The sequence below is a fragment of the Simochromis diagramma genome, unplaced genomic scaffold (genome assembly GCF_900408965.1).
Source record: "Simochromis diagramma unplaced genomic scaffold, fSimDia1.1 OVJJ01000545.1, whole genome shotgun sequence".
In the NCBI taxonomy this organism is placed as follows: Eukaryota; Metazoa; Chordata; class Actinopteri; order Cichliformes; family Cichlidae; genus Simochromis; species Simochromis diagramma.
The window spans coordinates 4,546,418-4,572,963 of record NW_024387371.1 but is presented as its reverse complement, the minus strand read 5'-3'; the positions used below and the strand labels follow the sequence as shown (position 1 = coordinate 4,572,963).

The 26,546-nt window shown below is 40.8% G+C and overlaps 2 protein-coding genes and 1 long non-coding RNA gene across 5 annotated transcripts in view; 1 reads left to right on the top strand and 2 right to left on the bottom strand.

Moving 5' to 3' along the window:
• Positions 1 to 15,682, bottom strand: part of LOC120719039 (adenylate cyclase type 6-like) — a 51,306-nt gene extending 35,624 nt beyond the window's left edge. The window contains exons 1-3 of the mRNA XM_040007892.1: positions 15,458 to 15,682; positions 10,723 to 10,980; positions 9,649 to 10,588 (exon numbers count right to left, since the gene is read on the bottom strand). Coding sequence (XP_039863826.1) covers positions 9,649 to 10,588; positions 10,723 to 10,742 — 960 coding nt within the window. The 5' untranslated portion in view covers positions 10,743 to 10,980; positions 15,458 to 15,682. The remainder of the gene's footprint in view (positions 1 to 9,648; positions 10,589 to 10,722; positions 10,981 to 15,457) is intronic.
• Positions 15,683 to 22,246: 6,564 nt separating this feature from the next.
• LOC120719135 overlaps positions 22,247 to 26,546 on the bottom strand; it is a 6,776-nt gene continuing 2,476 nt past the window's right edge. The window contains exons 2-3 of the long non-coding RNA XR_005692625.1: positions 25,725 to 25,845; positions 22,247 to 22,800 (exon numbers count right to left, since the gene is read on the bottom strand). This is a non-coding gene — a long non-coding RNA (uncharacterized LOC120719135). The remainder of the gene's footprint in view (positions 22,801 to 25,724; positions 25,846 to 26,546) is intronic.
• LOC120719134 (voltage-dependent L-type calcium channel subunit beta-4-like) overlaps positions 24,215 to 26,546 on the top strand; it is a 26,946-nt gene continuing 24,614 nt past the window's right edge. For all 3 annotated transcript variants that reach the window (XR_005692624.1, XM_040008092.1, XM_040008094.1), the window contains exons 1-2: positions 24,215 to 24,501; positions 25,360 to 25,452. Coding sequence is in view for 2 of the 3 variants with exons in the window: in XM_040008092.1 (XP_039864026.1) it covers positions 24,421 to 24,501; positions 25,360 to 25,452 (174 nt within the window). In the remaining variant the exon portion in view is untranslated. The remainder of the gene's footprint in view (positions 24,502 to 25,359; positions 25,453 to 26,546) is intronic.

Below are 26,546 nucleotides of genomic sequence, written 5' to 3'. Positions count from 1 at the left end.
TTTTCCAAAGTCAAAAATAAATTTCCCTCCAAATTCTCTTCACTGTGTGTTTTCTGTGCGTGTCCCATCCTGGTTGTGAGCCTAGCGTACATGTGACAGGTAGCCTCGTTAAAATGCTGCTGCCGAGTTAAACACACAAATTATTTATCAAGGAGGCTGTGGAAGGATTACGTGCGGAGAATATCAGATTCTGCTCCGTTCCTCTTTCCCTTATTCTATAGCTGCGGCTTTGCACAGGTGGCCATCGCAGGCTGACGCTTCTCCCACTGAGATCCAAGCGCCCCCCGCCCCTCATCCTGATGCATGATGCACACACAGGGTTACTCCAGCACCGGGAGATGCTGAAACTGTAAACAGCTGATATGGTCTGTGTGAGGTTTCCTCTGATGGAAATGCATCTATTCTCTGTGAAACCTCATGGAAATTTGAAAATTGAGTAAACAGCCTTTTGGAAAGTTTGACGTGAAACCCCAGGGGGTTTGCATACTCTAATCTTATCTAACAAATACAAAATACTTATTAAATAAGAGCTAGACAAGGAAGCCAGCGTAACAAATTGACTCAGGGTCCTCGTAGTCTACAAGGAGGCCTGATTTGCCCTCTGTGCTCTTTCTTAACCCGCCATCTCGTCTGTGGCCAAAACTCAAATACCCATTCATCTACACACAACTTTAAAAGATAAAGGAATAGTTGGGCTATCTGTGACTATACAGCATTAGAAGCTTCTACCCTAGTGAGGCTAGTGTGTTTCAGGGCATGTGAAAGAGCAGGCCCATGTGTATCCACAGAAAAGGGGGATAGAGTGACCTGCCCGTTGCTCTGACGCAGGCTCTGATAAGACTGTTCCATGTGACGCAACAGTTAGCAGAAACGCCAAAGGCCAGGTATTTTTAGGAACCAGTCTTTGACCTCTCACGGCACTTGTGTCAACAACATCTCCACGACAATGTTGGCCATTGTTAGTGGCCGTAAAGCAAACAACTCTGCTGTGCGAAAGGTGCGAGCGTGAGAAGATTGTGCGACAAAAAGAAGATCGAGGGTGCAAAAACAAAGTGTGCAGATTCAAGCGTGCGTGCTGCATGTTTCTAATTTAATGCCGAGCACGGAGGTAGACAAGCACATGTCAGTATGGACGCAGAAACGGACACCCACACACAGGCGAGCAGGCGAGCAGGACCATTGTTTTGTGATGTTATTTCCCAAAGAAAAACAAAGAGCAGAAATTCTGACAACATTCAATAGAGGGGAGAAGGGAAGGCGTAAACCATAACAAAGCGTGTGTGTGCGGGTGTGTGTGTGCGTATGTGTATGAGTTGACAGGGGACATGTGTACGTACTGTACAGTTACAGCTAATTGATTTCAGCTGAGGAAGTTTGAGGAGCACAGACATCGTGACACAAAAACAGCAGAGTGAAGCTCACGCAACTCACGTAACAGGGCGAACACGAACCATGTTTAAACTGTTAGTGTTTGTTTCGTAAGCCTTATACAACAAGGTCGATCAAACCGCCACATTTTGTGGTTTACAGTGCGAGGCTGTGCGGAAAGAGATGATCCTCGATTCTACAGCTGTAAAAACACACCTACCAAACCAAATCCAAGAGCAATAGGGAACAACCACAAGGTCTTCGTGTGTTTTGAAAGGTTTGAGGACCAGAAATTTCATGGGTTGTACAAGAAGTACCCCCCATACAGCGATTACACACTTATGAGATGTCTCCAAGAGTCTTAGCTGGTCTGAACATGTCTGAGAAATGTTACAAAAAAAGCAACCCTGAGCAGAACACACATCCTAACACTCACATTCATGCAGAAATTTGCTGTAACTTCATTAAAGGTTCTTTTATTTTGACGATGGCATATTAAAGTTGCTCCATAGTGCAGTGATATACAGTTTGCTTCGGAGAGGAGACACAGATCAAGGGCGTCCAGGGTGGAGCTACCCGCTATGGCGACCCCTTATGAGCCAAAAGCAGCTTCTTCTTCTTCTTCTTCTGGTGGTGATATATCCTACTTAACAAATCACAGTAATACAATGTTTAAAGCAGTAAAGGTCTGTCTTTTTTAATCATCATCCACTGAGTTATAAATGCATATATGCTATAGAGACAGACAAGTTAATTTAGCTTTTCACCTTAAACTGTTCAGTTTGCCAGTCAAAATGTCAGTTTACAAAAATAACCACAGCAAAACCATGAATCTTTTTGTGCCTTTGTTTTTCATGCAATAGGACTCAGTCTTTGAGTAGAGTGTTGCAGAAATTTGTCTTCAAACCCACAAATTATTTTGTATTTTTGCACTTCCTGTTGAATCCTCATGAAGGTTTTTTTTTCAGTGGCTTGTCCATAATTTTGGACAATCATGGTTCAAGTGAACAACGCCCCCAGGCCAGGAGACTGGTCCATGATCATCTGACGACCACCAGTCATGAGGGAAAAGTAAAAGGTGACCTTCTCCATGTCCAATCCTTAGCAACCCTTGAAAAACTACAGGCAATCTGTTGTTAACCACACCAATCATTAGGTTTCATGTGCAGCACTTTCTTTGCATCTGATTTCATGCAGCAAAATCCAGCAACCTCCAGGAAACAACCAGCTGGGAAGTACACATTTTTCCTGAGCATCCGGTGGTTATATCACATCCAATATGGACAATAAGACTTCACAAAAGCTTGAAACGCTTTCATTTTGTTTTACAACACAGAATCTGTACTAAATATGCCACTTGTGAATTTCAAAGCCAACGAGCAGCTAAAAGAGTTTGAAGATGACGTTGGAGACGTTCATCACATCCCACACGGGATTTGGTGACTATGAGACTCATAGTGACACTAAAGTCCATTTATTGCATTTATACTTCAAAGGTCTTGTTAATTTTTAAAGATTATCCTGCTGAACAAAAGGTGTCATAAACTCTTATTTCCCACAGAACAAATCTTCCAAGATAAGTAGACTGTGAAAAAAACCCATTTACTTCGGTGGTTAACACACTGACCATTCATGACACAAACCCAGCCTCAGTGGATCACAAGCTAGTGTACTCTCAGTGTTGGTTCCAACCAATGTTCCCTCTAATTTTTCATGTGTCTGAGCGAACACACAAACTCCCTGAGCGACCACTGTGAGCAACAGCAGACGTGTGCACTGTGGTCACGCCAGCATCGAATCCATCCAAGTCACATGGTTTATTAAAATAATCAAATTACAGCATTTACATTTATGTTAGACTACTTTTAATTAACTGCTTTAGGCCACTTACAATGAAAATGTAAAAAATGTTGTTCATGACCTGTGTAGCATGTTAACACTATTGGAAGTAAAAATAACTTGAACTCCAATTTTGAAAACACAACTTTCTGTTTTTTTAATAAAGCTCTGACTTGTATTATGAGTATGAGTCTGTGGTCTTGGAGCGAGTCCTGTAACTCTCGGTCTGCAAAATACAGTAAATAATGACCAATGTTGGGCAATTAATTATATAGTTACTTCTTCAAAAAAGTAACTGAGTTTTGCAAACAACAAAGTTTTTTGCAGCTGTTTACCTAAAAATGCATCCAAGGCGTTTTTTTAAATAAACATTTCAAACTATTTACAGAACAATCAGCTGTTCTGCATCAAATCTGATGCCACACAAATTATTTGTGCCACTCCAAAAAATAATTTCTGTCCACTATGAGATAAAGGAGAACAACAGCCTGATACCTGCAGGCCTGACAACAGGAGATGTATCACTCCTGTAACACCTGTAACATTCAGCAGTCGCCTCATTGTTCTGACACACACAACAAAATTATTGACTACACTACACACTAACTACACAAGACAACACACTAACTTTAGACTCCAAACACGCTAAACGTCGCAAATCTCTCACATCTCAAACACCGCCGTCACTCCTAAAATTTCCTCCCTTCCTAAACAACTAAATGCCATGTTGCCATATCATTTTTTTGATTGGTCCACATGGTAAATTTCCCAACAATAGGAAAGGGTGGGGTTTTTTGGTTATGTTTTTGCTCACACGCAGAGAGTGCTTTCGAGCGTTTTCCTTATAAAACGCCGTTTTTACCGTTTCTTCCCGCAGTAATTAAAAACAACGTTAGTATCCAGGGGAAAAACAGACAAACATTGTATATATTTTTATCATAACTCTGGTTTTACGTGGCCTATCGTCACAATTTAAAAACTGGTATAAAGTCCACACTTTTTCCGTCAATTGTTCCGTCTGTCCTGCTCACATCTCCAATGGTTGTACAGGTTGTCATTAACGTGGCTTCACTCCACATCAGCCACGCTGCTTTGCTAGCTAAGGACGCTGTCATAGCCTGTCAACAACGTTGATTAGCTGCGTGTATACGAATGTGAATCACATCATTAGCTGCACTATGGGACAAGGTGGCATCATTCTAATCCCAAACTGGAGCAGCCAGTCACTGATCAACGACGTGGCTCAGGGGGTGGGAGCATATCTTCACCGGAAGGTCGCGGTTCGATCCCCGGGCTCCGTCTGGCGTTGTGTCTTGGGCAAACATTACCCACTCCTATGGTGTTGGCCAGAGGGCGATTTGTTTTGGCGCTCGCTTCTGTCAGGCCCAGGGCAGCGTTGGCTACAACCGTAGCTCTCACGTGTGTGAATGCGAGTGAATGAATTTTGTAAGCGCTTGGGTGCTGAAAGCACTATAAACCAACCATTATATTATTTTTGCAAACAGGCTGTTCAACGTATTTCAATTCAATTCGTTAGATTTTTTTGTGCGCAACACAGATTTTTTGTGCACATCACAGATTTTCTGTGCGCAGAGACCGTGCCAGCAGTGCGCAATTGCGCTTGTGCGCAGCTTAGAGGGAACATTGGTTCCAACCCTGGGTAGGGTCAGAAAGGCCATCCGAGATGGATGTGCCATTGTGACCCCTTGCAAAATAAGCGAGCAGCCAATTTTACTTTCACTCAAGGAAAGCAGAGCAATAAAAATAAGCCATTCACTGCCGATTTGAAAATGTAAGACCTAACCAGGAACCAAACACCATCTTTTACTAAGAGTCTCAGTTTTAACCCGTCCAGACTAAAACACAGTTTTTCTGACTTATGCCTGATTTAGACTGATCTAAGTCGTACCTTACAACGTAACCAGAAACCCCTTTTAACTCTTTGCTGTAACCTTCCGAGTTGCAGGTAGTTGCAGGAAGGTTACATTGCAGGTTTAAAAGAGGTTTCTGGTTATGTCGGAAGTTATGATGTAGATTTCTAAATCTAGTCTAAATCAGGCATACAACAGGGTCATCAGTGGTTCCAGCAGTCTCAACTTTCCAGGGTGTATCCCGTCTCTCCCCAAGATTTAATTCTACCTGAGTATGCAGTATAATATCTGCTTTCTATAAATACTAATCTATGCAGGAATAATAACAGCAACAATTTCCCCAAACTTTATTACTTTTTATTCATTAACAACGTTCTCTGTGGTTTCAGTTCATCGTTTCTCTTTGACTTGATTATGGCTTTAAATGATTTCTGCAAGAAGCAAATGAAACTAGGGTTTGATGCGGAGCTGCTCAATTAATCTAATTGTTTCAATTTCAATGATAATTTTGGCATCCATTGATATTTAAAGCATGGCAAGTGAGAAAGATTGAGTACTGCACTGCTTTAGTTGTTAATATTTCTTTAATTCTGCCTTTAATCAAACCATTTTCCTTTATTTTTGCCTCTTCATACATGTCCAAATTTAGCTATAAGACTGAGCTACGATAACCTCAGCCAGTGATTTATTTCTGTAGGTTTTCAGGTAAAGTTCAAAGAAATCCACTGAATTACAAACAGAATTTTCTTCATTTTTTAGCTTAGCATATCAACTATGCTAACCAACCCAATTTAAGTGATGCAGATTAATCAGCTTCACTCTGACAGAAAATAAGGGAAGTGAAATAACACCTAGAGTCTAACAAACTCTCCACCCTAAAAAAACAAAACAAAAACACTATCTGCATTTACATCATTCGTCATGCCCAGTTTTCGAATCGCCTGCACCAATCACCTGTACTCATCCATCCAAAGAGAAAGCCGGTTAATGAGTTATGGGAGAAAGAGGAAATAGCTGCAGGCAAGCGTGAAGCAGTGATTGATGACACTGAATTAGCTGGTCACACAGTACACAAGCGACCTTAGGAATTAACAGCATAGCTGAGCTGCAGCGATCTCATGACTTTCATTCACGTAACGATAGCAAACAATGTAACATGTGATGGATTACACTATGATATATCGTGCCTGATGTGACAGAGCACGCTGTAATTACTGAGTTCCCACGAATCCCTAATCTACTCCTGTGCTACAGTAATTAATTTATAATAAACAATCACAATATTATAACACAGGAGTCGGTAAATGCATTACAGTGACAATTAGTTAAGATTAAGCCTAATATCCCCCTTATTGTTTCTTAGTAATGGCCTTCGTATTTTGTTTTGCATAACTTTTCCCAGAGGAGAAGACAGCTGTAAAACAGCTAAGGCACTACAGAGGCCAAACATCCACCATATTGCCCCCCCTCTTTCGGCCTCACCCCCGTCACCCCCACCCTGAGAGAAAAGTACAAAGTGTCCCTTGTGTGAGAGCACAGAGACCTGAGTGATACTGCTTTATATCATGGTATTCTCCCACTGTCACACAACAGCACACATACGCGCACACACTTACAGCCGTCCAGCTGGGGCGGTTCATTCAGCCCACTGACCTTCAGTGAGCCCCTAGGTCCTTGGCATGACGCACAAACAACACACTGTACAGCGAGACCCATAAGCCCCAAAGTACATGTAAATACGCACATACAACGTGGTGACAAAACCCAGCAGAGCCGTTTACAGTTCACATGCTAGCCGCCCCATCAACAGCATGATGTCAGTGTTTTATATGCAGTCAGGGATATGACTGAGAGTCAAGTTCAGTCAATCTACAGAGAAGTTTATCACTATACATCCAACGTTTCGTTTTGCTTGCATATTCAAAACCTCATTGTTTCCCCTTTTTTAATTAACCCAAAACTGTTGGAACCTGAACGTAGTTGCTGTTGTTGTGAATAAATATTTTATCTATAGAGTGTCGGGTAGGTACATAAAATTCCTATCACACTGTAGTAAGGCTCAGTTTTACTTTTGCCTAACAAAGCAACAAACTCATAACTAAACTGACCAGTTTCGGCAATGTGTTTTATTGAAATTAGCTGATTTTCAATAGAAGTTTTTGAAAATGACTAATTATTTCTGCTTTTTTAAAATCACATTGCAACAGAAATTCATTAAAAATCTGCATTGTCACATCATAGCAAAAACGTCCTCGGTTTGAATCCAGTCTAGGGCCACTGGGGCCTCTCTGAGTATTCTGGCTTCTTCCCAGAGGCCAAAAACAACCTAACATGGGGTTGGGTTAATGGGATGTAGATGTGAACGTGTGCATTAGTGGTTGTCTGCCTCTATGTGTTAGCCTGAGAGAGACTGGAAACCTGTCCAGGGTGTACTTTGCCTCTCTCCCAACAACAGCTGGGAAAGGCTCCAGCCCCCCAGTGACCCTGAATTGAATAAGCGGAGGAAACTGGATGGATCATGTAGAATATTTACACCAAGGATACCATTTGTGTTCATATTTTCTGTTAATTGATTTTCTCATTGGTTTGGTTTGGTTGTGCTTGTCAGAAATTTGAGTGTGTTTTATTTTACTGATTTTAATTAAGTCCAGAAAAGAAACCTTACTCATATCAGTGTACCATCACCTAACTTAACAACTTTCAGCTCCATACTTTGGTTTTGCAACAAGAAACTGTTTCTGTTCTGTTTCCTGGCTCTTATATACTCTGTTTTCAGCCCTTACAGCCAGCTTATTCCATAAAAAAAATGCTATGAGAAACCCAAAGTACACCGTAAACTCTAACATAGAACACAGAAATACAGATTACCATTCATACTCACGTTCACACCTATAGCCAGTTCAGTTTACCACCAATGAACCAAACATGCATGTCTTTGGAAATACCCAGCAGAAATACCCAGAGGCCCGGGGTGAACATGCAAACGCTACACAGAAAGGCACCAAGTATATTTGAACAAAAACTGGATCATCAAATCATCAGGAAGGCCACTCCCAATGAATCTAACTTAGCTTGTTGTCTCCTGGACGTGTAAATACAGATTGTTTTGCAAAGGTGACATTTGAGAGATCACTATTAGGATGTTACAGCCTTCAAAGCATTTACAGATGTTCTACCAGAATGCAGTTTTAATATAGATACCTCCTAAATCAATCTGAGTGCTCTTATGCTTCTCTTGCATAACGCCCAAGAAGAATAAACATGGGGATAAAAGCTTGGCTTAACATTGTGTTTCTCTGACATGTCAAAAGAACAAAAGTAAGAAGGTACTATTCTGCTGTTATGCAGTTTTATTACAAAGTAAGGAACTAACTGCCATTCCTGCTGTTATTGCTATGGTATCTTAAAACCTGAGGGTTTTTTTAGAGAGTAAAAAAAATGATAATATATCAGTCAATATGGCTTGGCTATATAAAGCAGCAACTTTCAGGGTTGTAGAAATAAAGCCAACAATTACTGTAAGTCCCAAAAACTGCAGTTCCTCTTTGTGTCACTTGAGGCTCTGGCTCCAAAGCTGAGTAAACCCTCACACTCCCTTGTTAAATGCTCCGCTTAAAAGCATCAAAACTACAATGCCCTTTAGCCTCTATAGTTGGTTTCCTCCTCATGGAGTTAGGGGTGTGGCCACTGGCAGATGTGGTAAAATAGGCTGCTATTGCCAGCAAGTCACAGACTTCAGTTGGACCTCTCAACCATGTTTGTGGTTTTAGGAGCATTAAACGGAATTATTATGTTATTGTTAGCTACCTTAACAGCAGTATGTGTAAAACCTAAATGTGAAAAGGCCGCCTGTTTTTGCACCACCGTCTGCTGAGCCGCAGCTGCTTTGTTATCATTACTAAATGAATCCAAGCGCCTTTTTTTCTGTAAAACAGCTTTAATCTCACGACTACCAATACATCTGTAAGAGGCCAATACTGGCCATTAACAGAGGGGAAACCATTTGGGTTCCTGTTTGTGGTGGCGCTCTTCTTCAAACGGATCTGGTCATTCGAATACTATTTAAATGTGGGAAAATGGCATTCTTTTTTTATTATCCAGGTTGGGGGTTAAAAACTTTGCTGGAGACCTCAGCATATTGATTCAACCGATGCTTAGCTACACTCTAAGTCGTTTATAATGAGTGACTCACCCAAGAGCCTGTGTGTTTTAAGAGGATATGAGAGTATGAACTTGATCATGAACTTCTAAAAAACAGCAGGACAACAAATCAATAACCACAGAATGGGAAGAGAAGAAGGAGCTGTTCCCTTGTCACAGGGGTCACCACAGCAGTTAGCTCTGCATGTTTCATTTGGCAGTTTTATACCGGATTCCCTTCCCGCCACAACCCCAAAGGAGATCTGTATCTGTGGGCTGGAAATGAACCAGCGATCTTTCACTTGCCAAGCAAATATGTATGGAGACAAAACCACAGAACGAAAAAAAAAAGCAACTACTGTTGGCCATCTGTGTCGCTTCACATGAAAAGCAAAGACACCACAGAACATTCAGACATCAGGCTTTTTACCTGTTTCCAAAGGAACTTGTCTTCCTGGTTGATCTGCCAGGTGGTGACCACGTGTATGATGGACAGCACTGCTCCACTTAGTACCGCCGCCCTCATCCTCACAGGCAGCAGAGTGTAGATGATGTAGATGAAGAACACGGACCACCAAATGCCTTCCGAAGCACTCCTGGGTGCCACCATGAGCACCCCAAAAACCTGGACGGACACTAAGACTCCGATCACCAGGTAACTGACCATCCACATGTAGTCCTGGTGGAAGCCATTGCGGTTGCACACTACCATTAGAGCCATAAAGAGTGCCATCGCCACTGAAAGGGCTGACGAATAGGCCACGTGAGGGGCGGCGTGGACACAGTGGAAGGTCAGCATGATGCCGCACACGATCACAAGTACCCCCATGAGCATGGTCAAGGAGCTCTGGTTCAGCCTAAAGAAGTAACGCTGGTATAGACGCTCCAGTTTGCGGGACTGGAATTTTTTCGACTGGAATACTCGTACCACCCTGAGCCAGCAGTCCGCAGCCGTCACTACCCCCGCTGCGCCGTTGGGACCTTCGTCGCCCATGTCGCTGCTTCCTCCATTACATCCCCCTTTCCTCCCTTTTAACTCCCCATCCTCAAAGCCCAGGTCAACCGATTTCAGCCCCACACCTTCGCTCGGAGCCCCTCCCCTTTTGCCATAGTGGTCCTCCTGCCATCCGCAACGGACGCCGAAGTTTCCCCCACCTCCCATGGCCCCTGCCCCCCCTCCGCGGTGGTGCTGATGGAGGGGGGCTCCGGAAGGGGGCTCCATAGCATCGGGGTCCCGCAGACAGCTCATGTAACGTGGGTTGCAGAGAGATGAGCCTCCCTTCCGTTTGGACTTCTTGCCATTGCGCTCCCCCCACGCAGTCTTGCGGTCGTCCACTCTGGCAACTAGGAAACCACTGAACCAGGACATTCTGTGTGAGCAGAGAGGAAAAACATTCAGTACAAGAACAGTTCAGATAACAGCCACAGCACTGATACCAAAGTGGAGGACCAAAACACCGTTTTACTCCTCGCCTCGCCTGGAGTAGAGGAGTTGTTCGTTTACCTGTTGGGGTTCTGGTACATGTCCCAGCCCTTTCCCCTGCAGCCGGTTCACTCATTTATCCCCGTGGACAAAATTCTGAAGACGCAAGGAGGTGTTTTTAGGAGCCACGCTGCAGGGCCGCAGGGTGGGAGTGACTGGATGGGGGTTAAATGGCGCACAAAGCTCCAGATGTTTGTGCCAGAGCCAGTGATCAGAGACCAAGATTAATAAGATGACCAGTCTCTGCTGCCAGGCCTATCTCCACAGCTCCTGCTGGGTCTAAAGGGAAAAAAACAAACACACACAGAAGATTGTACGGTGACAAACAGGAAAAGGTGAAGCAAAAGAAAAAAAACATTTTTAAGTAATCAGGTGAAACACACAAGCAGCCTGTCACTGATGCTAGTAGTCATACTAATAAACTCTTCTGACACACGTTTAGCTCTTTTAATAGCTCGTTAGAGGGGGAAAAAAAAGCTTCTCCATGCGCAAATTGACAGGAAATAAAATGCATCATACTGAGAGCAAAATGCACATAAATCTAATTTCCTGGAAAACCAGACACACTTGATATAGTCTGAAAATGGATTCAGAGTTGGGGGAGGGGGCCCAAAATAGCATGTAGGTGTGGGTTTTTTAAGGTGAACCAGAACCTGCTCCGTTTGACACCCCCCCCCCACACACACACACACAAAAAGACCAAAAAAACAAAACATCCTCTGATATAAACACAGAAATTTGAAGGCAGGTGGGCTTGAAGATGCAGAAAGGTTCCTTCAAGCTCTGCTGATAATCACAATCAACAATAAACAGACGAGTGAAAAATGGAGATAAATGCAGCCGGACAACAGGACACTGTCAAGACAGGAGCAGCATATACAACATGACAGGATCTGGGGCACGGCAGGATTAAATCACAAGTTGTTCACCTATATTTTCCCTTTAGTTGTACATAACACACACAGCATTTCATACATACATTTTCTTACATGTAATTTGTCGTCTGGTTGGATAAAATTTAAAAGTAGGGATTTTTTGTGAACTCCAGAATAAATGAAATTAAACTTTTGGAGTTGTGCTTTTCCTGAAAATTGCTTCTCTCCATCTAACAGGACAACACTCAGAGCACACTCTGTTTTATTAACCTTTAAAGACTTCTATGTATGTTTACTTTATGTGGTTTATGATCTCGAATATTACATCTCTCTTAATGCCATGAAGTTTAGGAGAAACTTTTTTTTGTCTTCTAATTTAATTTGATAATCATAATCATATTTTTATTATCAGTTATATTTGGTAACCAAAAGAAAACATAGCATATGGCACTCTAATGCCTGCCTTTATGTTACCTTACAAGAGAATGACCCCCGTGAGCTCCACAGAAGAAAGAAAATCGTATCCATGCATCACACACAAAAAGAAAATTTGTGTTTTAAGTGTTTTAGAAAATTCTGAACAATTAAAAGTCATAACAAAACATGAGTGATGGTTGGAAGTGGAATCTTCAAATTGATGATTCTTTTGCTGTCTTTCACACTATCTGCGCCGGCGACTTACATCATGCGATGGTATTAAAAAACTAACTTTCTCCTGAGTCCTTGGTAAGTTCAAAACAATCCTCTGGCAGTGAAAGTGTTTAAGGTGTATTTGGGGTTTTGCTTTCCTCTCATTGGGCTGTTAATGATTTATCCAGAACAATAATTTGGCAGCAAAGTAAGCTTGAACCAAGGTACACATATTTGGCTAAAGGCACAATTTCCTGGTTCAGTTCGGTGAAGAAAGCTCGAGTTGCTGTCGGTGACTGACAGCTGAAATGTTTTTTGTTTCCATCATAAAGAAATACTATGACTATGACCAAACTTTTGATTGGTACTATATATACGTATACTGTAATATAACATGATAACCTCTTAACATGTACCAGGTAATCTGCAACCTGTTAGGATTGGGTTTTGTTGTGACCACCTGCTAAATACTTACATTTTCACAAACTAGAAAATGTTACATTTTAAAGCTTTTTCTTTTGGGTGTTTCAAATGATCAAATAATCCATAAAAAAGGCTGGTCGTTAACCAAAACTTAACCCTAACCTTAGCCCCAGATGGCCTAACAATGACCTGACAAAGCAAGTTTCAAATAATGAGGTCAGCAATTCTATGAACCAACCCCTGACAGGCAAAAGCTTGAACTTCAGAGTAATGTTTCATTTTTTTTCTACTCTGGCTCTGTATGATGTCAACAAAAGCAGACATTTGTATTGTGGTGATGTCAGGCACACAGATGTTCCAACTGAAGAAATGAGCTATAACAACTTGTCTCAGACAGAGAATGAACTGAGGGACTGCACAAAGGCCAAGGAGATAGACAAGGATTATTTTCAAACTGCTTTGAATTATGCAAAGCTACTCTAGCAGAGTTCAAGTTTAATATTGTGAAGCTTGAAATGGGCCCAGCAACTTCCCTTTCAAATTACTGTTAATAAAAGTTCACTTTTGTCTGCTATTTTTGTTTGCTTGTTTCGATCGCAAATGCCTAAAGTAGCAAAATCATTAATTTCACTACTCACTACTGCATTTTGCTATACTGTGTATAAGATAATGTCTTGTTTAATAACTCATGCTGGCTTTAATTAATTATAGGATGGTTGGTTTAAACAGAGGGTGGCCAGTTTTTACAGACAGTGGTTGAACTTCAGCAATGATACATAAAGGATAACTTTGAATCCAGAGCCACTCTAGCTGAGTCCAAGAATAAGAATATGGATTAGGACGTGCAGAACTGTGTCTGTTAAAATGGGCATGTCTGTGGAATTAAATTGGGAATTTGTGCTGACCTGTTCAAATTTATTGTGTTTCTACCTGTTGTGATATCACTATTAGAGCTCTCATGTCATGGAAAATACACACAATAACAGTTTGGCGTTGTAATCATTCACTGTAAGCACTGTTAAAGTCCCTTATTGAGTTATAAAACGTCTGTCTGCCAGATACCCTCAGCTCCGTAGTGCAGAGTCGAACGCATAACGCAGGAAACGCACAGCCGCTTCTGCTGCTGCTGCACCCGCCGCCGCCTCCTCCTCCTCCTCCTCGGCCGGTATTTTCACCGGAGAGAGGCACGATGTGTTGTTGAAGCAAAAATAGATTTTCCTCGCTATATCCTGCTGCCTGCATGCGCCTTCTCTGGCACGTATCTGTCCGAGCTGTAGCCTATCCCTCCTCCCTGGCAGCGTATCGACAACATTCAAGGAGAACCACCAACACCACCTCACCACCCTTCTCTCTCTCTCTCTCTCTCTCTCTCTTTCTCTCTCTCTCTCTCTCTCTCTCTCTCTCTCTCTCTCTCTCACACACACACACACACACACACACACACACACACACATTTCCCTACCCTCTCCTCCCACCTCCACCTCCCCGGCTGCGTCCCTCGCTCCCCTGCACAAGGTCGACCAGCTCATGCCCATTTGCAAACGTCGCGGAGCTGCCAGCCGCTTGTGTTTGCATGGTGCCTGGCTGCACTCTCCGCCCCCCAATCCCTCCCCGCTGGCTCTAGGACAGGCGGGGAGGGGGGTGAGAAGGGGGGTGACCGACCGATTCCTAAGGGGCATTTTAAACCGGACAACTGGCCACAAACAGCGAGCATTCAAGTCACTCATTACGGGGCAGTAGACATGTCCGAGGGCGCGCATGCACGCGTCTCTTTCTCCCTGTGGTGCACTTCTCATCCAGAGGATAAAAATGCAGGAAATAAAATAGGATCAGGCAGTTGGTAGTGGGTGGGGGGACCAAAGGTACGCTGTGGATTTTGAAAGGGCAATTTACGCATATTCTGCGGCCCTGTTTAGCTCATGTGCGGATGATGTGCCTGCGATCCTGTGCCTAAATGCCATGCACAGACAGGCCGTGTGTGAGGGCCCGCATTCAAACAGCGTAGGCTTCTTGTTACATAACACCACGGCCTGTGTGACAACCATAGCGGGGACCATAAAACCATTCCGCCGCGTCCCGTATCTCAACTTAGGACACAACACGCCTCTGTCAGCGATTTATTCTCTTTTTGTCGTCCCCCCTCCTCCTTCTCCTCCTCTGTCCTTCAGTCTGCAGCAAAGCAATAGCTCACAGGATTAGTGCACTGACAAACACGAGTCTTGGATAAATAAACAGATTAGCATTATATTTATATTATTGCTGCTGCACATTCCTCAGCATCAGTCAGTGCAAGGAAAGCGAGCGATCGCCTACAAAAGAAAGAAAAGAAAAGAAAGAAATCCACCGCATTCGAAACGCAATTAGCGCATAAAGAGAGGTGTTTGAGTTTAAAGTTATGTCATTAAAAAGATCCGAATCATTATGAGCGCCTCATGCGAGATGCAAGCCAGCCTTGTAAACACCCGTCAGCGCTGTCAGCTGTGCTCGGAAACACAGGCGCACGGGTGATGCGGCTCATCCTTTCCCCACTGCTACACAGATATGTTGTTTTTGGCCGCCAGTGGAAAACATGTACTGGCCGCGTATCCTCTGCCACCACCGCCGCCACACCGCCGCCGATGTGAAGCAGAGGCCTCGCAGCAACTGTCGCCAGCCATGTCATTCACTTCAGCACAAATGGAGTACTGACAGTGAGGTGGCACGGGCGTCTGCGGCGCAGCGCAACAGCGCCCGAGACGTTTGTGTGACAGGAGAACATATTTTATATATGTCGGCCTGCGGTGTGCAGCAGCAGCAGCAGTTTTTTTTAAAAAAAAGGACGGACTCACCGAGATCATCTTTTTCTATCCGCCGACAGGAGCGCAGCACACGATCCGATTCGGCGCGGTGGTTGTCGGTGGTGGCGCCCAGGGTGGAGGACCATTTGTAGCCTAGCGGTCCAAGGATGGTCCGGTTAAATTGGTCACCCTGTGGTGGATCTCCTCCTGTCGTCTTCTCGCTCCACTCCCTTGCCTCTCCTCCCCCTGACCCTCTCGGCTCCCAGCACCACTGTCAAGACAGGGGGAGTACAAACATCACACTTCCGTATACGGTTTTCAAACTCAAATGCTGCTGCCGCTGCAGAAGAATCCTAAACGTATTTGACAGAAGGAACATAAAAACTACACATCTTACAATTCAGAGATTTAGCTGATCTTAACACAGCACGGGTTATGTACGAAGCACAAAACGATCTGCTGGCAAACTGCGTTCCTAGGCTGATGTTTAAAGAGGCAGAGGTCAGTCAGGACCAATGTTTACGTCTGTCAAAAAGGGCGCAAACTTGTGGGGCTGCACGAGAAAGACTGTTTAGAACCTTTATTATTTTCTTTGCTCTTTTTTTTGCAAAATATAGTTATAAAATGTATGTAAATTATTGTTGTTTTATTTTCCCATGGATATTTTCTGTGATTATAATTGTTTTTAAACTCTTAATGACTGTTTTATTTTGTATTTAGCATTAATATAAAAAACCCCTAGAATGTAAGTAAAAGTATGAAGTTGAAATCCTAGCAGAGGATTGGAAATCAGCCAGTGCTGTCACTCATACTCACACTGTGCATGCTTCTGATAAACACACATTCAGTAGTTATCGAAGTGTTAGAGGCTCAGATGATCAGTGGAAAAGTACGAAGTGAAACCAAACTGATTGAAAATTATCTTTAAGGGTGAGAAACAAGCAGCATTTTGCTGATGCTTTATTTACCTGTAAATTCACTTGCACCCCTGTAGGCCCTGAATGTTTTTGGTTTCTATAGGGTGACATCATAGAAAATGTTTTAGAACCACTGTTATATTTGGTGAACATAATGTATGTGACTCTTGCCAAGTTAAATCATTATAATTACAGCTATTTCTTATACTTTGTAATATACAGTATTATTTCATTTTGTTCAGTCTGTTACTGTTACTGTCTTGGAGCAACTGTAACCACATAATTTCCTTAGGGATTATTAAAGCTTTCTGATTCTGATAGAAAACTTTTAACATTATTGGTGTGTCGTTTTTTTTTTAAATATAGTTAAACCATCCAAATATCTTAAATTTACAAACTCTGATCACATGATATAATAAGATTTCACCTGCATACTAGAAAAAAAGCATTCATAATGAATTCTGTTTGAGTTATATTATCGCATTGATGCAAGCCAGCTGTTAAACAATTTGACCCCTAATTAAAATACAGGACTAATGTGATTCTTTGCAGGTTTTAGCCCAGTTTCAGAAGCAGAATCGGAATCCATTCTTTTAGTATTAAACTTCTTCTGTGCAGTAAAGTTCAAAGACCCATGATGGGTTTTTTAATCAAAACTATATATTGCAAATAAAAACATAAGGGACTCTAGACAAACATGAAGGTCTGTGTTTGTAAAAAAAATAAGCAATAGCTTTGAAGCACAGTTTACCTCACAGTGTTACATATAGTATGCATGTAAGGATTTCTGTGGATGAGAACAACAGGCCTTCTTTTACAAACTAAAACAAGTTTTAGCAGCAAGTTAAACAATATTTTTGCAACACCCAGTTTTCAAGTTGATGAATAACTAAAAGAACTACATTCATTTATATAAATATTTAATGCATAGCTTCTTATCTGGGTGTTCATTTAATCTAGTGACCCAGTAATAAAAAAAGAAAAGAAAAGAAAAAAAAAAAAGGACCTTGACAGCAGCTAAAAGAAAATTGACTAAAATGAGTATGAAGGTTTGTTCTTCACGCCTATCTTGTTTTATTCCATTAAATCTCAACTATTGCATCAGCTTATTCACTTCTTGTGGTCCTCGCACGTTCCAATTGTGGCGTTTTCGGCTTTTATTTTGACATGAAAATCCTCTAATTTCCGGCGTAATGCTGTCTAACTTTGGCTGCTTGGCGCAGCTCCGCTCCGCCGAGGCGCGCCGCTGCTGCTCACACCACTCTCATTCCCGCTTTCAATCGGCACGCCCTCTAGAGGTGAAGTCTGCAGCAAGCCGGGCAGGTCAAACACCTGCTGTGATCTGTGAGAGAGTAAAGAATTAACCAGTGTAGTAATTGTATTTATTATCTTTTAATTTATGGAGACAGACATACAGCGAAAAGCAGTATTATGTTAATTTGATCTCTGCAATCCCTTCTGTGTGCTCACATTGCAAGGATTTCGAAACATCTCTTCAGGACTTAACTGTCTAAATCTTTATATAGAAAATGTGATTGTTCTTCTGTTTCAGAGCCATAAGCTATAAGACCTACACAACATGACAACCTTTAAAGTTTACCCAAAATGTATTTATTGAGGTATTTTTTTCAAGTGAAATATGAGAAAACAGATCAAACATCCTGGGTGCCAATGTTTGTTTCTTTTACTCTTTGTTAGACCAGTGGCTTTACATTGAAAAGTCGGACTAGTTCCAGCTTTTAACAGAGCTTAAATGTATTTTTCAGCTGTAAAAATGTAACATGCCTATCACCTGCGTTACAAAGTTATAAGAGCTCAAACGTGCTGGAAAAATGTTAAAGTTAAAAAAAGAACAAAATGTAGACGCTCCATGTACCCCAGGGCCTGTTACTCTAAAATATGTATAGCTAGTAAAAAAGACCCCTTACAGATTTGCATAGCTTCATTAAATATGGCAAAGTTCTAAAAGTACCAAACAAATACAGCTAAATGTGAGAGGGTCAGGTCAGAGACATCCACAGATTTTTTGTGTAATGAGTCAAATCCAATGCTTTAGGTTTGGTTTCAGAATGGGGGACCCCCCCCCAAAAAAATAAAAAAAAATAAAAAAAAATAAGAGGCTCTTAGCTGATTAAAACAAAACAAAAATCTTAACAGTATGTTATTTCATGATTTTATACATGGTAAATAGCTTATTTCTTTATGTAATTAAGCTATAAGACCTGTAGCAGCTCTATTCACATTATAATTGTATGGCAAGCTCAATTTATTATTACTTACTTTATTATTACTACACACAAGCCTCATTTATGCTTGATATGTAAAGATCTGAAAGATTGTGAGGAAGAGATATTTTCTTCTTCGTCTTTGTAATCCACAACAAAGACGAAGGAGTTAAACTTTTTTTGAATAACTTATTCTTATTTTAAAATTGAACATTTATTTCTCTAGTGTATTTTGATTAATACTGAATTATTTACTCTTGCTTACATTTGTTGTGCTAATTAATATTTATTATATTGATGTACCCTAATTGGGTATATATGATGCATGTATGTATGATGCCTTGACCTTTTTTTCTTTAAAAAAAAAAAAAAAAAAAAAAAAAAAAATCACGCAAACATTTTTCTAATACTACAATTTTTTCTATATATATTTAATACTCTCTTAGTTAAAATATTTTGTTCTTGTAACATATATTTCTTCTTCTTAGTTTCTTGTTTTTAGAAATTAAACAGAGTAGTAGTTCTTGATGTGGGGCAGTTATATTGATTATTTTCTCTTTTCCCCCCCCCCAATTGTACTTTAATGAATAATTTATACAAAATAAAAAAAAGTTATATAAAGAGTTATATATTTGGATTAGGTTTAGAGTTAAAGTTAAGGTTAGGATTGTCACCTATTCCGACTTACATGTGGACCTCAGAGGGTTGATGCCTTCTTTGGAAGAATACAACCTGCAGTACATAGATACATTCAAAACAATATAGTTAGTTCTCTCACAGCTTTCTCTGTGAAAATCAAATGGAATCAGCTTTTAAACAATGTTTGTTCTGTATATAGTTTCCACTTGCTTCTGATTTAATTAAAAACAACCAAAATAATATAAGTTTACAGTAAAATCCAACAGCTCCTGTAAACTCTGTAATCACAGTCATTTCTTGGAGATGAACAGGGTTTGGTTTCTAAGCAGTGCCTCCTGATTTATCGTCAGTGCCTAAACTAAATCAGACAGGACACTACAGTGGTGTTTACAAAGGCTGACAACTCATAAAACTGAGCCTTAAACAAACAGAAATTAGCAGGTTACAGTGGACAAGCTTAAATTAACACTGGTATTTAAGCTGTAAACTTGAACTTGAGTGCCCAGAACACAGATGCACTTCACGCCACGTCCCACAACCATCTTTTAAAGTTATGCCAGTAACTGCGATATAATAGACATAATCTAATACGTTACTGTCCTAAAGAGACAACACATGAAACGAATGCTAGATAACAAAAATAAATGCACTCCAAATTTTTAAAAGACCACTACATGTTAGTTGGGGGTTTTTTGTGGTAAAATTGATTAGTTATAAAATCATCAGAGACTTGGTGGTACAACTTGTGTCCATGTCAGAATTTATTATGTTTAATATTGCACTTAAAATTTTTATTGCATGGAACATATTCCTGTCATTTTAACCAAATTAGCATAAACATATTGACACACTGAATTGTTATGTCAGCATAAAGAAAGCTGCAATCCTGGCCTCTTATAGCTCAATCTGGTCAATAAACGCCATTCAAAGTTCGCCTGTAGTTTTTAAAGTGCTTAAATAATTCAAGTCAAAGCTTGGTGTTGTTAAAGCTTTGTTATTATTTAGATTTAGCTTTAGGATCTTTGGTTTTCTGAGTTTGAATAGCAAACTGCCAGCTGTCCGAGTTAAAAAGGACTGCTGTTCGGGAAAACTAAGATAAATATAATAAATAATTAATGAAATTATTTTGAATGTGGAATCTGGAATTACTGATGGAGCCCTGTACCATGGGCACCATCTCTGCACCAGAACCATATTGATGGGAAAGGGGCAACTGGAATCTTTGTAGGACAGGCTTTGGGTGAAAACTGAAGCAAATATAGTGTGAGTGTGTGTGTGTGTGGGGGGGGGGGGGGGGGGGTTGGTGTCACAAGATACACAAACAGCTGATTGTTGCTAAGTGTGGCTAACTAAACATCTTACCTTCTACAGGATGATTTCTGTAGGTTTTGCTAAATGGATCACCTCTATTACTTTTACTGGGTATTTTTTGGAATAAGAAAGGTCTTGTTCATATTTAGGTCCACATTTAACAACAGGAAGAGAAACTGGATCTGCATGCATCTTAAAAAAGCCATCAGGCAGACAAAACAGCTACAGAAAGGTAACTAATTTGAATAAAATTTGACTATATCACAAATGAAAACACCATGGATGTGTCACTGTTTGGGTATTTATGACTTTACTGAATTTACAAAAAGGTTAAAAATTGCCTGTAACTCAACTAGCTATAGAGCTATAATGGGCTTTTTACAGCTTATAGTCCTTGTCTTTTAACATCCTCAATGTGAAATGATAACAGCAAAGCAGACCAACTCTTGACATACTGTGGTCTTAAAAGCAGGCAAACTATTGGAAGCATAACTTACAATCAACACACATAATTCAGTTGCTGGCCATCTGATCACTTTATATTTGCACACTTTTAACTATTGAGAAATAAAAGATTTAACCCAGGGGTATCAAACATATTGCCCACAGACCCGAAAACCGACTAAAAAAAAAAGCCCAATCCAGCCAAACAGGATGACTTTGTAATGCAGACAAGGCGGGTGTGCATGGTTTCTGTAGTTTTCACTGTATTTACTCTAGGGAGCTTGGTGGAGAATGGAAAGGAAGTCATGAAGAATGGTGTCGTGTTATGAAAGTGGTTGTTTATCCAAGCCGGAGATTTGAATCACAATCACTTACATCACTTTCTTACTGACAAATTCATTTCCCATTTCCTGCTATACCACACCAAAGTAAGGTGGTTAAAATAAGGAGTGACTTGTAGTTACTGTAGAAACGTTTGTTTTGTTTTTGTAATGACAGCAGACTGACCAAATGTGGAAAAACTGACACATTTTGTTAAAACTAAACTTTTTTTTTTTCTTAAGACAGGTCAGGCTATTCATCATCTACTGTGGTTCAGTTTTCAGAATATACATGTCCTTGTAAGGGTAAAATTTCAGTTTGTTTTCATTGGTTATGAAATTGTTGCTGCTGCAGTTTGCTGTTGAAAGGTCTCACTGCTGCAGTTTCTTTTTACACTTTATCTACGAATGCATTGGAAGTAATTTTACACTAAAGATTAAAAGGTGTAATGGCAAAAATCATACTTTGACACTCAGTCCAAGGGAAATCAATTTGTTATTTCAACTTTCAATTTTATGTTCCACCCTTTCCCATCTAAGATACCATAAAATATTGATTATCCTGGGATATCATAGCACTTAATTTCTCACTTATCCTTTCAATTTTATATTTTCACTTTTATTTCTTATTATGGTTGATAGGAAATGTGTAGTTTATGTGTAGTGTTAGCTTTAGGCAGAGTGTTTTCTCCCCAGAGGGAAAACTCTGGAGGTGTCTTGTTCATGGCCTGTACTGGGGGTAAAGGGCGAAAGAAAGAAGAATGTCAAAAATGGAAAACTGCAAATCACTACCAAGAAAAAAAAAAAAGTTGTGCAGATTTTTGTAGAATATGAAAGTGGTGGAAAGTGATTCTCAAATTACTAAATTCTCTTATATACATGTTTCTCAATTATTTGAGTTGAACGAGAAATGTGCAGCTCAAAAAGCACTTCTGCATGGAAACCCTAAAGACTGCTCGACAAAACAGCAACATTAATAACAAATAACAGTAAATAACAGTTTTAATTATTTTGGGGACAAAAGGTAGTGATGAGAGTGCTTGTTTTAACACACAACCCACAGTGCAACCAAACCCAGCGTCATCAGGTGTTTCAGGTCTTTCAACATCAGACACCAGTACCCAGGCAACCTAGCCACGGGTGATCCGTCTCCAGCTTGTGTCTAGGTGGCTTAAGTCATCTGCAGATCTCCCCTTTTGGTCCACTGCCATCTTGATGTCTTCTCGGGTGCATTAATGATGTTCAGTCCCTTGATCCTGAGCAATTTCATGGGCTAGTACAGTGAGGTACAATGGGTCTTCCATGCCTTGCTTCACCTGTAAGCTTCTTCTACTTGGCAAGAAGCCTCTTCCATCTGGTCTTCTCAGGGATGGTCAATTCTAGCAGGACCACCAACTGCCTCAGTGAGTCTGATATTAGCACCATATCAGGTCTGAGGTTTGTCAAGGTTATGATGTCTCCCCAGGTAAACTTTCTGCCAGTCCCAGGTTGCTGCAAGAAGACCCACTGCTGGGTCCATGTGCTGTCGTGACTTCTCTCTAGCATTGACAAAAGCAATAGAGCACTTTTGGTATGCATCGTGTACACAGACCTTGCCGTTGCACACTAACCATACTGCTGGAGCAGGTTTCCACAACCCCTGCTCTGATCTCTTACTTGCCCAACTGGCTGCTTCCCTTCCCCTTTTTCATATTGAGGTCTTGAGGTACTGCCAAGACCTGCCTGACCTACTGAAACTACAGCCCAGGTCTTTTGTCTGATCAACAGACAAAAGTAACCCTCAGGGGGTTTTTTTTTTTTTTGGTCAGTTAGAAATCTCACACTGAACACATCTCAGCATTAGTAATGTGCACTGTATTGTTGCACACAGACAGGCCTACTCTTTGTACTACAGATAATTTGACAGGATTTGTAACCTTAATAAATCAAACCGATCATGTGCAATTTCACCAATATGTCTTTTACTGTCATAACAAAGAGATACTATTATCTTAACTATCTAACCTAAAGACACACATCAGCGTCAATCTTGAGTGTGGTATAGAAGGTTTTAAAAGAAGAAAGCTGTAAAAGTGACCTAAATTTATGATAAAACTCTCATTACTAGACATTACTTGCACCACAGCGCTTCCTGGTGCAAATTGCAATGCAAAGTCTAGCCTCGGTTTTTACACGTTGCAAAGGTGTGTTGTGTTGTGTTTTGTTGTGTTTAGTTGTGCCTAGTGTCGACGTGGGACAGTTTCCAATTTCGTTGTACTATTGTACCTACTAGGTATGACTGTGCAATGACAATAAGGGGTTATCTTATCTTATCTTAGTCGATCATACTGGAACATTTAGCAGGCCAGTCCTGGCTTGCACGCCTGCATTAATCTAAACCTACTGATTTCAGATGGATTAATTTTGAAACGAGCTTAACTAGGTTTCATATAATCCAAGTTCACACTACGTAATCTATTAGACTGCTGGGTATCTGTGATTAATAGCTCCTAAATGACCTATAATGTATTTATAAATTATTATCAATCACCAATAAAGCACTATAAATGATGCCTCGTGAGAAAGTACCACTTTTACTGAGGCAAAGGTGATCAAAGAAAAACAAACCCGTTCAACTAAAATCCACCTCTCCTCTAAAATATGACTTCAAAGCTGCCCTCTTTGAAGGTTCCACATTTATTTGACTGCGGTTTCAACTATTTGAATCCTTCTTTGACAAGCAAATATTATGCACAGACGAGAAGGAACACGGCGTTTGTTTGAAGCCAGGCACTTCTTAAAAAAGAAAGAAGCCAAATGTTGCCTGTAAGCAGGTCTGAATTGATTTTTGTGTCATTTTAATCAACGCCGACACCCCCGGCAGAGTCTCACACTTAGTACGGGCCTGTACGGTTCGCTCGTGCGCTGATGCTTCAGCGTTAACGGTTTATTTTAGCTTCTGTATTTTCCCCCACTCCCTTTACGTTTCTCCGCCACAGACTTTTTTGTTTTTATTCGGGAGTATGAGCTAGCCTTCCCGTCAGCTGAGTTTGGATATTAGTGTCCGTTTCCCCCCCTCCCGCTTGCCGCTTCTTCGCTCTCTTCACTGTATCTGATGCCTCTTGTTTCCTCCAGTAACCCATGTCTATGTGCATCCCGCCTCCCTGCGCTCTCAATATATGGTGCAAGTCAAAATGTCCAAATCGCCCGTAGACCCTCTGTCTGCCGTGGAAACCGGCTCCCAGTCGCACTATTTCCAGGTAAATCCGCTCACTTTACTCCCATTTCTCTCGCATCTAACTCTATCTTCACCGAGAAAAGAGGAAAATGGTTAATTAGTGTGTCAGATGCTACTTGTTGTTCAAGCTGAGGCGTCGCGTTTTGGCAGCGAGCTACTTTTTTCCGTTTTCCCTTTTTTTCACCTCCGCCTTTTCTGAAACTGCAGATTGATGCTTGAGCCGGTGAACGGTCATGTATCCTCATATTATGGCTATTAAACACAGATACACAGTTTAACACCTCCTTGGGTGTCGATGCATTTGCTGTTTTGATCTCAACTCGCAGATCAGGCCTTTGCATTGATGCTTTATTATTTATTTCAGTGCATTTTTACCCTCCGTGCTACGCTTCATCCACTCCAGTGCAGGGAAACCAGCACACACCAGTAACATTATGGGACTTTCATGCAGGATATTGGTGCAAATGTGCAGGCCGTGACTCTGGACTCACCTGTAGCCTGAATCTGAAAGGCTTTCTCCTCAGTTTGATGGGGCTCTCTGCATTAATCAAACCACTATGTGAAGCCGAATAAAGGCAGCCCTGAAATATGTGTGATTCTGGCAGAGTTACTGCTTGCTTTGGTGCAAAGCAGCTATTTTGCACTTAATCACCATACATTTTGTCTTTTGCAGTCCTTAAAAGCCAGCAGTAGATTTATTTTTTGTATGAATAATACAAATCTGCAAAATAATTAGTAACTAAAGCACTGAAATAATTATAGTCAGCCTTGCTGCCAGTATTACTGCTAGAGAGTTGTTGCATCCCGTTATCTATCGCCATCCATCTACCCATTCCCCTTTTTATCTCTTCACCTGTGTGCATCTCTTTCTTCCTCACAGCTGCCCAGGAAGTTGCCTAAGCGCAAGAGCCGCTTCAAACGCTCAGATGGCAGCACATCCTCCGACACTACGTCCAGCTTCATCAAACGACAGGTAAAAGCTCCTTTTGTGCCTGGATTGTCTCACTGCAGGCCCATTATTGCACACTGATTGTTAGTGAGTGGAAAAATGTGTAGGTTCTGTGGAAAATATAGGTCATGGTGTGCTCTAAATGTTGGAATAAAGCTATAAGGTGCTTGAAATTTGTCATCAGAGCCAATGTCTCTGAAGTGTCTGGCTGGCAGTAATGCAACTCTTGCATATTTTGTTTTAGGTATAGGCTGCCGTTGCTGTTGGTGGAGGTGGGGATGGGGGTGTTAAAATACCTGCATGATTCTCTACTTATTTTGTTCATATCAGTGTGACAGTTTCTGCTCTGCATCTTCATCCACAGCGCTTTTTCCTCAGTTGCAGAGGTTGCTTTGCCCAGTAGAGGGTAGCAAAGTGCTTGACAAAAAAAGAAAAAAGAAAAAAGTTCAACCAAAATCCCAACACAGCACAGTATTTTTTTAATTAATGTTTTCAGGTCAGACAATTGTGGAAGACTCAGACGGAGTTTTAGTGTTATTTAAGAAAAAAGGTATCTGTAATTGGAAACAAAAAGATTCTTCATGTGATGTTGCTGCATAGCTATTTTGAATGGATTGTAGAAATGGGCAAGGGGTGGGAAAGATTTTCTCAGATGATCATATTGACTTTAAGTGAAAGGCCATATATTGAACAGCTGAACTGGAACATAAATTATTTTAAAAGGTGTTAATCTGATAGATGGTGTTTCAGAAACCGAGAAATTAGTTAAAAAAAAAAAAATTTAAAAAAAAAAGTGTCTTTGTGTGTCAATACGATGTACTGACATGAATATATATGTATACTGATGACATGAAATTTTTTTTTTTTTTTTACTTACTACTTTAATTAAATGTTAATATTTTTACTTTAGAAAAATAAACTTGTTACAGTTTGTGAACAAATAGTCTTAAATATCATTGTAATGTATTGGGTTATTTAGCCTAATAGATCACTGCCACTCAGCAAAACTATCAAATTTGGCAGATATGAGAAAACCAGATGTTTAGCTTGTATCTGCAATGTGCTGGAGTTAATCATGGAAAAGTGTTTTTGCCAAAAAAAAAAAAAAAAAAAGTGGA